Genomic DNA, 12,865 nt, shown 5'->3' with positions numbered 1-12,865 from the left:
TCTATCAATTACTGATTCCAACAACCTAGTGTTGTTGGGCGCATCAGGTTCATTGGGCTGTGGTGGAGGAGGGAGTCTAGGTGCCATTTGTTCTCTGGGAACAGAGAAAAACGAGCGTTAGTCATGTTCAAAGAGTTGAAAAATTAACTCATTAAACACACATTAAGCACACAGCAAAAACATAGTGCACTCATAACCTACAGTGTCCTTAAAAGAACAAAACTGCTCTGATACCACTAATGTAACATCCCAAAATACAGTAATAACCATAAATTAGAATTAATTACATTTCATAATCAAAACAATGCAGTCTTTACAATAAAAACAGCGCTCATAAGAACGAACATGCGTTAAGTACAGAATTAACTATATTAACACAGATAAAGCGAGAGTTCTGGACGAACGGTTTTACAAAACTAATAACCGAACGTCCAAAAATAAAAATAACTAACTATCAACTAAACAGCCGGACGCTCTATGGCTCGGCCTTGACCTCCACGTCTACCAAATTCTCCTCAGCGATAACGTCTTCCAGCGATGCCTCGCATTCTGCTCACATCCACACGGATGATCATCGCAATGACAGGACGGACGCACAAAGACGAGAGACAACATAAGGAAAAACGAAGGTTAAGCTTATGTAATTTAATTCATACATCAACAGATAAAATAAAAATTTCAAACAACACACAAGCATATAGATCAACATATATAATCATAAGAAATCTATCACTAGAGAAGTGAACTGAGTAACTAGAGAAATCTGTGACGAACGGTAATTACCACATGAGTTAGTTAAATGAACTAACTCTTTTGAGTTAAACCAATTCATAAGAAATAAGTCGAGTAAGAAGGTCTTAGACCATATCCAATGCAGAGAGAAAATAATGCACTAAGGACTATATTTCAATTAATTAACCCATGGAAACCCAATGCCAGTAAATGACCGAACATGGAAAAATATATTATTACAGTTGAACGAACGCTATTTTTATCAAGGTTTACTATACAATAATACGAGCGCTTGGTATAAGACCGAGCACTACTTGGGACGAACGCTAGGTGTAAGACCGAGCGCTACCTATTTCGAACGTTAAGTATAAGACCGAGCGTTTCTTATTACGAACGCTAGGTATAAGACCGAGCGCTACTTATTATAAAGTACGAGGGCATAAATATTATTGTTTTATTTCAGATACTCGGATACCACTAGGCTGAGCCGAACGCTCAAACTTAGTACTTCACAGGAGGACGCTCGTTCTCGACCAGAGTTCTTTCCAAATGAAAGAATTCCATTTCAAACAGTTTACTAGAAAACCGAACGGTAGAGGACCGTTCGATGACGAGCGTACATTATCATAGTAAGAATGTCATATTCAGATTTTTCATCTACTTTTCAACTCACATTTTAACCTATCAATTCATATCTTATAACTTCATATCAATATCAATTTACATACTTTACAGAATTCCACATTAATAACTCATACTTCATAGTGATAACTCATATTCGCATTCATACATCTCAAACATCATCATACATGTCAATCAGCATGCATCATATTCATTTAATCAACTCAGACGAACGTTCATACAAAGCATAGCATATGAATTAAATCAAATAAGCTTCCCTTACCCGGATTCGTGACTGAAACGTTCTATACGCAAGATTTGTGGCTCGTCCAGCTAACGTTTTCTACCCTTAACGGTCACTTAACTCTTCCAATCAAATCTCACCACAATAAAGTCGAAGTACTTAGACTACACACTTGCATGCAGCCATAACTTAGTTTTTCAGGAAACCTAAGAACGAATAACTAAGGGAAAAACTTACCAACTTCAGATTCTGAAACTGTTCGGTCCAACTTGAAGCTCACGGCTCAGAGAATGCTCGTACGGTTTCTGAATGTTGATAAGAGTAGAAAGTAGCGAGTTACAGTAGAGAGAAGAGGGAAACTTTCTAGAGAGAAGGAGGAGAGAATGAGAATCGGTCTTCAGGAGGAAGAAGGGTGCATGCAGAGAGAGAGAGTGGGAATAAGGTTTCAAAATTCCTTTTTCTTCCCAAGGTAAAACGATCACACCCTCTCATACAGACACCTGTCTTCCACTACTGATTTTCGAACCTTCCATTCTTGACACCTGGCGTCAGTGTGCAGAGTTTGGGGGTGCGTTTTTAATGCACCTGAGCAGGGTTTAGGGTGTAATAAATGAGATTTAACAGGTGGGGTTTGGGTTAATTTTCCAAGGTCTGACAGCTTTGCTATTAAAGATGAATGAGCTTTCTTGTAAATTTTTTTGTGTAATGTAATCACGATTTAATATCTATGTAAACTTTAATTTCTTAGATTAATTTATTGTAATAATACAAAGGTAGTACAATTGCTAATGTTTTGTTATCGTATCTTGGGAAACTTTATAGGATGTCTGAAAATTTATAATTTTTATCGTATAATCGTGACTCCTTATTTTTGGGTGTTACAAAGTATACATAATGAATTAAAAATTTGAAAATTATATTAAATTTAAATCGTGATTAATTTCTATGAATATTAATAATTAATATCTGTAATTTAAATTTATGTAAATATAACAAAAATAATTATAATGATTTATTTAATAATTTTAATTATTAATTATTAATGAAAATAATTAATATGCGAGAATTTATTTCTAGTATTAAGTAGTTCAAATTTTCATAAAAGCAGATAAATATTATAACTTATGAAATATGCTTTTTTATTATTAAGTTTAATTTAGTATTATACAATTTTCTTAAGCTCCACAAAAATGTGATATGTACACTACGAATGCTGTATGTGTTTATATTTTCAGTTGGTTATCTATTGTACTATGAAAATCACTAGATAAATTGGAAATCATAAGTGCTTTGTTTTGGTTATTAATAAGGAGAAAATCGGTGATATGTATGGGCAGAATGTGATAACAAGGTCTGAATGATTACTAACACATATTACATAATTGAATTGAAACCTGTGCACATGTTTGCTTGTTGATTAATAGTAGTTTGATTTTCTCCAAACGCATGAAATAGAGGTAAATGTTCCTGTTTGGTCTGATGTATATGCGTTGATCTGCATTTTTACTCTTGAAACATGTTTTATATGGTAATTGAATGGCCTAAATGTGAGTGACCGTGAGTATTAAACTAAAACTCTGAGAATCTGGTTGTGTCCGAGTCTTTTACCCTGGGAAAATGTTTGATGTAGTAGTTGATATTAGAAAGTAAATTAAAAGTTCTTAAAATACTATTTGAAAACAAATATTAGATTTGTATTTTTAAAAAACATTTATATTGTTTTAATGTTTTTTAATTATTTAAAAAATAAAATCACGTTATGCGAGCAATCAAATAAACAAAAGAAAAAAATGACAGAAACATATTTTTGTATGATTTTTAAGAAAAAAAACAAAATCTATATATATATATATATATATTTAAATTAAGAGAATTGGTGCTAACAAACTAAATTGAAAGTTGACAATATGTAACATCCAAAAAATATAGCTCTAGACTATATTTAAGAGTCCTTATATTTACAATAAAATAGAACAGTTAGAGGAATAAAGTTTAACTTACAATTATCCTAAAATAACCATAAATTTAAAACTTTACAGAAATCGACACTGATATAAGCCATAAGAATCAATCGAACGGTCATACAAGCAATGTATTACACCGAACGGCTCTATACTAATACAAAATTAAGCACAAGACCGAACGGTCTTACTCTTAGCAGAAACTATCCTCTTTTGCCAGCGCCTGCTCCAAAGAACCCTCCTCACCTTCTGCTCACACCCACAGGGTGATCATTGCAATGACAAAGACGACCGAATGGACAACATAATAAGACAGGAAAATAAGGATAAGCTAGTGTAATTTAATCATAAGAACATAAACAATATATAATCATATATTCAAGCAAAACTTTGTAACATGCAATCATCATACATATCTATTTCAAGCAATAAACACATAATCATGCATACAATGACTGACTCCTTGACTTGACCATCCAGATTGTATGAATATGTAGCTTGTGGCTGTTCTTGCACCTGAGTGGTGTAGTAACTAGAAACCCCTCAGCTGCCACCCAAGGTTAGTCCGTCATACCTCACCCAGATCCCCTCTGGACTAGGACCTCCTACCATTCTCACCACATGACTTACCTATCTCTACTTGAGAACTAGTAATCATTAGAATTTTAGGATGAACGTCGTGAATTTCACTATCCATATTTATACTTTACCAATTCAATAACCATTCACCGAGACATTCCTCCTTGGAATTCCCTTCCATACCAACTTGAAATAATACCAACATACTTCCTCATCGATAATATATTTAAGTAAAATTAAACAGAACAATAAAATAATAACAAACATTGAGTACAACCGAACGGAAGATCTTAAAAACACACTATGCACAAGACTGAATGGTCGAACACTCTCAATATGTGAATATGACCGAATGGTCATGTAAAGAGTAAAACTCAATCATGAGACTAACGTCTTTTAAGCTGAACATCAGAACAACTGAATTCTAAAGCTAAAATTGAACACTTGAATCTTAGACCAAACCCTGATAGGCTGTCGTTGAAGCTATCAAATTAATACTACTTTTCAAGGCAACTTCAGTATTGTCAAGTAGTATTCAAGAAAGTACATAGGGTTAAAGTAACCCTGAGTCGTCTCCCAATGAATACGGAATTGCCTTTCAATATTTCAATCTTATGAATGCAATGTAATGCTCAAGAATAAAAGTATGTTTGGAGAATGTTTAAAGAACAAATAAGAAACTTAAAAACAATTATGATGAAATAGGCTAATTTCACTGCTTTTTCAAGATAGATTCATCATCGGTTATTCACAGATAATTGTTCAATTGATTATTATTTATGTTTCAAATTAATTAAAGTACATTCTTAATTAATTCGAGGGCGATCATGCATTTAACCAAAGTAAATTCTCAATCAAATGCAAAACATTTCTAGATTGTTCACAATGAATTCAACCAACGTACATTCTCAATCAAATCCTATTGTGTTTAATCATGTCTATTCTTAAATCTCCTAACCAAATTAAAAGTTAATCAACCAAAGTAAATTCTCAATTGATTATAGTTGAAATTATTACTACCAATCAAAGTACATTCTCAATTAATAGTAAAAATCATTTAATCATATGAAAGTTCCTAAATTAAATCAAAGTAGATTCTCAATTAAACCTAGAAATCCTAGAACTCATATAATCAATATGCATATAGATTCAAACATATTATGATGCAAAAATCTTTGCTTTTAATTTGATAGAGAGATGAACGACATAGAGAGATAACAACTTAAATCAATAATCAAAATAAACAATTGCATTAACTCAATCTAACCTTAGAATCCATAATGGAATTACAACAGAATAGCCCTAGATGTTTAAGTCTCCATGAATGGAGTTGAATACAAAATGAAATAAGAGAGAGAAGTGGTGAATGAATGAATGAAATGAAGTCCCCTTTCTGCCTCCCCTAGGTCTCTTTATATAGGGCTTGATTGGGCTTGGACTCTAAATATTTAGTTGACAGAATCTTTTATCTTATATCTTCCAAATAACTAAAAGATTTAGATAATTATAACATTATTTGGAAGATATTTTCTATTGATATTCCCAAATTAAATTAATTCAACAACTGAATTTTATCTTTTAGTTTTTCTAACTTTCCAAAATTGCACAAATGCCCTGAAATTTCTTCTATTTACACTTTAGCCCCTTCAGAATTCTCCAAAATTGCACCAGAAGCCCTTGTTTGACCAAACTTTGACTATTTGACCAGCTTTGACTCATATGGTCGTGGCCAATGGAAGCTCGCCACGTGGCAGTCGTTCCCCACCCAAAATTAGGGTTCTGTAGATTGGGGGAATACTCTTTCTCTAACGCCTATTCTATCTTCGCGATTTCGCCTCTTCTCCTCCGTGGCGCTGCGAATCATGAAGGCATTTTCTGAGTGCAGGTTTTGTAAGGGAGATGGCTTTTTGCTGCTGATGGAGGCGCTGCGAAGAAGATGATGGTGGCCGTGGAGGTTGCTGTGCGATGGCGACACTTGTTTGCGCGTGACGGAGGTCTTGTAGGGACGATGATGCTCGTTGATGGAGTCCATGGCGGAATCGCGATTTGCCATTGTTGTGCGAGCGGAAGAGGTGGTAGTGGTTTGGCAGAAATAGGTGGATATGTTTGTGGTTTGTTGGATTGTGCAGGTGGTCCGCGAGGATGGTGGTGAAGCAGTGCTCATGGAGGTCTCGCTTTGGTGTTGGCGGCGCGAAGAAGATAGATTGGCCGTGAGCGTGAGCGACGCGATTTTGGGTTTCTCTGTGATTGGGTTTCTCTTCTTGAAGGTGCTTGCGGTGGAGAATCCATGGTGTGCGGCTTTGGATGTCAAAAGCGACAGCGATTTCGTGATGTTGATGGTGGATGGCGGCTTCGCGATGAAGAAGGGGAAGTGGCAGTGCGGTTTCACGTTGGCAGCACGACATGGTGGTGACGAAGGTGGCCTTCCGACGAGAAAGGAGGGAGAAGAAGTTGGACGACGATGAGGATGGTACGATGACGGCTGATTGCGCATGGCCTAGTGGAGGCGGAGGGAGGTGATGTGACAACATGTGGTTGGCTAAATCTGTGTGGGGGGATTTCAACACGTGGTATGAATTCGTGGAGTTTGGATTAGGAGGGGTATGGGTAGGGAAATTTAGGAGGTGTATTCAGAATAGGTTACTGTTTGGCTTAGTATTGGGCCTGATTAAGAGAAGAGGGGTGTATGTAGGGAACTTGGAAGGTGCAAAGGTAAAAGTTGCCTGTTTGGCCCATCTGTACATTATTTTTCAAATAAAACCTTATTTTGGGCCTTAATTTGCAATTTAGACCAATAAAGCTTTAATTTCAGCTACACAAATAAATATTAGAAAATCCAAGAATAATTTATGCAATTAAAATCACTTTTTAAGTCCCTTTTAATTCCAAACACAATATATCAAATCATCACAAATCGTCTTTAATCAATCATTCAAGCACATGAATTTCATTCAAAAATTTAATTTTAAAGCCTAAATGTGGGCATAAATATGCACTCATCAAACCCCAATACAAACCGAGTACCAGTACAAAACCAAACACTACCTAGACCGAGCGCTAACAGTAGCATATCAAATTTAATATTTTTTTAATGAAATAACTACATAAAAATTAAATAATTATTCATATAAATTTATTTCGTAAATTTGGAAGATTAGGAATTCGTATACTTACAAGGAAATTATATTTAGCTCCTTTAGATGATAACATTTATATTTTTTCTAATTTTAAAATAAGTAAAAATCTTGAATATTTTCAATAAAGTAATATTTACACTTATTTCAGTTTATTTATTTTCTTTATATTTTTCATCATAATAGGCAATACTCATCTATATTGTATTTATAATAACGTGAGCTTTTTCATTTAATCTAAAAATAACATATTTGCTAAAAATTAAACGAACAAATTATAAAAATTAAAGTTTTAATGTAAAAGTTTAAAGTAAACAATTAATAATTTGATTATTGTGTACTAACAATAAAAAAAAACTTATAAGGTCACTCAATTACAAATTATCTTATAAAAATATAATTTTGATAAAATACTATATCACCAAAAAATCAAATAGGTACAAAGGACATCATTAAATTCATTAATTTAATATTATATTTACATATGATGTTAGTAAATTACAAGCCTACATAAAGTAAAAAGTAAGAGTGTTATTTTATTAGTAATATTATAATTAAATAATTTAATTAGCTTAGAAATTCCTTAGTTTTATATTTTGTAATTTTAATTTTCATTATTTTTATTTAATTTTTATTCATAATATTAATTTTACATAAATTAAAAATAAGGATTATCTATTTGAAAAACAAAAAAAATATTGTTATTCGTTAAAAATTTGAATAAATAAATGCTTATTAGAAATTAGAAGAAATGTAAGTATTATTTTATAATAAATTTGAGACAGTGAATGCTATATAATTGTAACTTATTTTCAAATAAAATTTAAAAATAAAATTTTTTTGGATCGGATAACTCGACGTAAAATAAATAAATCATCTTAATAATTTTTTAATCCACTAACTTAAAATAATTAGATTCACATAAAAAAAACTTGCGGTAATATGATGTATATGTTTATGAGTGAGTTGTGAAGACAATAAAAAAACAAAACTAGTTTATATTTTATATTTCTCTCTTTCTCTTCTTCTCTTATCACTTCTCTTTCTTCTACTTTTCCTTTTCTCTCCCTTTCTCGCAAATTTTAGTATTTAGGCCATGATTTTGTAGCTCCTTGATCTAATCATGACCCCTCTATCACAATCAATTTCCCTTCCAATATTTCAACCACTACCCCAACCTTACAATTACCAATTTAACCCACCCCACAAACACTCTTTGAAACTCACCTCAATAGTTAAACAACCCTCTCAATCATCAATTTCTTGCCAATTACATTAAATTTTTAACACACATTTCCAACTAACATTAAAACAAGAACGTATCAAACATTAGAAGCAATTTAAATGTTAACCTAAAACAAGTTTGCCACATAATGTTTTTTAACATAATTAGATTAGAAAGACTATATTAATTTATTTTTAAAGTTTAAAAACTAAAATGTGTCAAAGTTTCCAACATAAACGAATTCTAATTTTCTATTAAATTTCAAAAACTAAAAAAATATTTCACTCACTAATTTATGACTATTGAGCTTTTAAATCATTTCACTTATCAAATGGATCATAAATTCTCAATTAATTGAATAGAAAATAATATTTTAAAAGCTTGAACAACAAGGAAATCGACAAAACTAAATTTATTTTAATTATAAAATGTATACCTTTATTTAATGAAAAACAACTTTTTTGCAAACCAAAAAAGGGTCAATTGAACCGAAAAAGAGTGCAGAAATAATCATCATAAACCCAGGATATTTCAGCAATGTTCCTAATGACAACCTAAACCTGTATGACAAGTCAGCAACATTCATGTTTCAATGTTTTTTAGAGGACAAGTAGATTATGACTAGAAAATCCTGCTCGAGAAACAGCAAGATAAAGAACCAGCCTGCTAGGCAGTTAAAAAAAATGCATAGAATTCTCCGCACAGAAACAGAGGTCTTCTTATCATTACTCATTAAGAAAATTATATACATAAAATCAGAGTATAGAAATTTCGATTGATAACATATGACCAATGATAAAAACCAAAACCTTCTACTTCCAAGGACTTGGCTGTCGAGCATCTCTGAAAACAGAAGTGCCACCAGATGCCGCTGGGGAAGGGGATGATGCAATGTAACTAGTTCCTGACACTGACACTTGTGGTAGATTCGCTGGATTTCCCTGATGACCTGAGAGAGCAAAGCGTGATGGACTTCCAGCAGCTCCTAAATTTGCTCGAGAAGGATTCGAAATCTTCATAGAAAAGGTAACAACTAAGTACGTCAAAAGAAAACAGGGCAATTCAAGGAAGTATTCTACTTATGGATTCGGGCTTGACCTTTACTCGTATATTCAGCTTCTTAACACAGCATAACTACTAAAGCATAATTTATCTCATTTGCAGAACATATATGTGTATGCATACATCAAGCTATTAAGAACCTTATTGGTTTTTTATAAGACTCTTGCATTATAGATACTCTAAGTAATTAGCTAAAACAGAGAGAAAGAATAGATTGAAGAGTTAAGAAAAAGAGTGACATGAATGCAGCCTAGACTCTACAAGATTGCAAGTGTACGATTATATTCAATACAAATACAAGCTAGTTCTTAGAATCATAACCATAAAAAGTATCGAACAACAAAGTACATGAAACAAGACCCTAAATTCAATTTAAAATCTGTAAATTGCAGTTTATAAAATTCAACAAATTAGGTTCAACCTAATATTTACTTGATTCAACCCTTCTCAAAACTGAGTCAGTAACTAGTGCAATGAGGCTAGTTCAAGTGCGCAACATTCAAGGTTCCGTTATAATTTGGCTTTAGTTACGCTATGTTAGAATGATGAAATGAAGTGAGCTGGAAGTAATGGTATTAGATTCTATTGTTTGGATTGTTTAAAATTGAAAGAATGGAATGCATTGCAATTTAGTAAGTATGGACCCATTTTTTTTCTATTGCAAAATAACCAAACAAAGGAATAACTTACTTCCGCAAACTAATATCAAAATTTCAAGCACATATAACTCGAACTAGCATGCCATTCTTGACCGTCCTACTCCTACATGCACTCTATAACATATATAATTAATCACAGATTCATTCCACCAAAACAGATCATAGATCCAACCACAAGACAGTTATACAATCCGAAGCACATCAACAACATGAATTAACTGAAATAGCTAATATACGTTACCGCATTTTGTTGAACACTAGGGGTCCTCCGAAGAGGAGATTCTGACGAAGGTGACATGCTACTTGGCCGAAGTATGTGGCGAGAATGCATGGTATGGTTAGCTAAATCATCCCCGTCACCACCATCCACATCACCAGCAAGATTTCCCTCCGATCCCAATCTAGGGGGCATGTGCCTAATCATGGATCCAGTATCGTTGGTTCCATCCCCTTGAACTGGACCCGAAGGACCACGCATCCCAGCCATTTGCATACTATTTCGTCTCTTAAACTCCTCCTCCGCATTCAATATCTGCCAAGACCAAATTATCATTCACAACATGCAAGGGATACACACAGACACAATCATGGTTTTGAATTTTGACTAGGGTTTCAACATGACACTTGACATTGCAGGAAAAGACATGGACATAAACACAACAAAAACCAAAACAAATAACACCTTCGCTAATTAATACCAAACCCTCTGCACACAAAAAAAAAACATTTCAGACATTTTATCATTCAACAATTAAAAGTCTCAGACTTTCAAAACATATTCTATATCAGACGGAAATGAAGGAAGATCAATACGTCGATACAAACTAGTGTCAGTTATGCAGTATCATTTACCTGCTTCAATACCAACACCAGGTTATGTTTATTCTCATTCAAGCCGTGCAACTTCTCCTCAATTTCCTTTTTCCTTTTCGCCTTTTCGTCAGGCAGATCAACATTGTCAGTGACCTAGCCAAAATTACAAACACGTGACAATCGCAAACAAACAACGCAAAATTACAATAAACGATTTACGAAAAATAGAAAAAAAAATCCAAAACCGGTTACCGGCTCAATCTGTTTTTCCGTCGAAAGGTCAGCACCGTCAAACGGTTTTTTCTCGGAAGCCTCAGCAATCATTGCATCGACAGGCGAATCCGATTCGCCGAGCGGTCTTTTGGCAGAACTGACGGCGACCAGTAGCGGTTCTTTGCGATCTTCGTCTTCTTGGGAGACGGCGGAAGGGCCCTCGGCGTGAGCAACGGTGACGGCGGCGTCGGGAGGTGGTTGAAGATGGGAGTCGTCGGGGAGAGTGTTGTTAGGGTTAGGGTTGGAGGCTTGAAGGCGAGATAGTGCCTTGGAACGGCGAGCGAGAAGACATTTGAAGTCTTTGAGAGAGATTTTGGGGGCTGGCATAGGCCATCGGCGAGGCACTTCCGGTACTCGGTGAAGGTTCCCTCTGTACAGTGAGATTGCCACCATTCTTGACTCCTTTTGGATTGTATATATATATATATATATATATATATATATATATATGAATTGATTGGATTTATAATTTTGGTTTGTAAAGTGTAGGATGAGTTACAGTAACTTGAAGGAGTGGGATTACATGAGACCTTGAGTCTATGCACTGAAGTTGTGATGCTAAATGGGGAAGAATAATTCTAAGTTTATGGAAATTGTTTTTGGAGCGGGCAAATGTCAGTGACTTTATTAATAAAAAAAAGAAAAAGAAAAGAAAATAATAAAATAAATAAATAAATAAATTAATAAATAAAACCATGTATGTTTAAGAGTAGAAAGCTAATGAATATTTTGTGATTGGAAGTCGTGAATTATTTTGATGAATAAATATGCTTGTACAGGGTTGATATAATCTGATGGAAATCTTATAAGCAAGAATGGGAATGGTATGATTAGACCCTTGGGAATGAATTGTTGTGAACGGCCATGTTTTGTTATTTTAATTAGAATTAGATATGATGTTATGGGAGCACAGATGATATGGTATGGGTTAAAAGTGATTGAACTTAGTAAAGCAGCATATATCTTATGGTCTTTACTTTAAATATAGAATGTGTTAGGATGTTTAAATGATTTACTAGATACATGGTGGGTACTTATGTCTATCCATGTCAAAGAGTTTGGTAGAATATATAAATAATGCTTTCACGCATTTGAGTTTACATATAATTGCTCAGGATTCATTTCTGGACTGTTTAAAACTTGTTTGACTTTGGTTTAAATCATATTAAACTATGATAAATGGTTGAATCTATGAGAGGTAATAATTAGAAGTTGGTTTCAAGTCCCGGGGAACTATATTGTCTACCTTAGGCTGAGTTTTCCCAAAAAGCTGCAGAAGATTTCACTTAAGTGTTCTTAAATGCCTAAATTTATTTTGCATTAGATTTAAAAAGAACATGAAGTAGTCTTATCTTCCTAATGATTAGAATTAAGTGGTGTATAATATAAAATAAAACATGAGTAGTTTATGTATGATATATGTGGTTAAAGTACTGTAGAGGCATGGTTAAACTTGTGCTTAATATGACACTACTTATTACCGTGTACTGAATCTAGTACAGTCATTTTAGAATTATGAATTGCTTTTCGATGGGATGGCATGATACGGTAATTATGTTGTG

At 33.6% G+C, this 12,865-nt stretch overlaps 1 protein-coding gene across 1 annotated transcript; it reads right to left on the bottom strand.

Moving 5' to 3' along the window:
• Positions 1–9,189: 9,189 nt before the first annotated feature.
• LOC124820049 (uncharacterized) lies at positions 9,190–11,750 on the bottom strand. Its single transcript, XM_047291677.2, has 4 exons — positions 11,283–11,750; positions 11,070–11,183; positions 10,459–10,749; positions 9,190–9,509 (listed from the first exon to the last, which is right to left on the bottom strand). Exons 1-4 carry the CDS (start codon positions 11,694–11,696, stop codon positions 9,309–9,311), a joined length of 1,020 nt encoding a protein of 339 aa, XP_047147633.1. The 5' UTR covers positions 11,697–11,750; the 3' UTR covers positions 9,190–9,308.
• Positions 11,751–12,865: the final 1,115 nt, after the last annotated feature.

Source organism: Vigna umbellata, chromosome 9 (genome assembly GCF_029865625.1).
Source record: "Vigna umbellata cultivar VRB3 chromosome 9, Vumbellata_1.0, whole genome shotgun sequence".
Classification (NCBI taxonomy): domain Eukaryota; kingdom Viridiplantae; phylum Streptophyta; class Magnoliopsida; order Fabales; family Fabaceae; genus Vigna; species Vigna umbellata.
The sequence above is the reverse complement of the archived record's forward strand: the minus strand, read 5'-3'. Positions and strand labels throughout refer to the sequence as shown.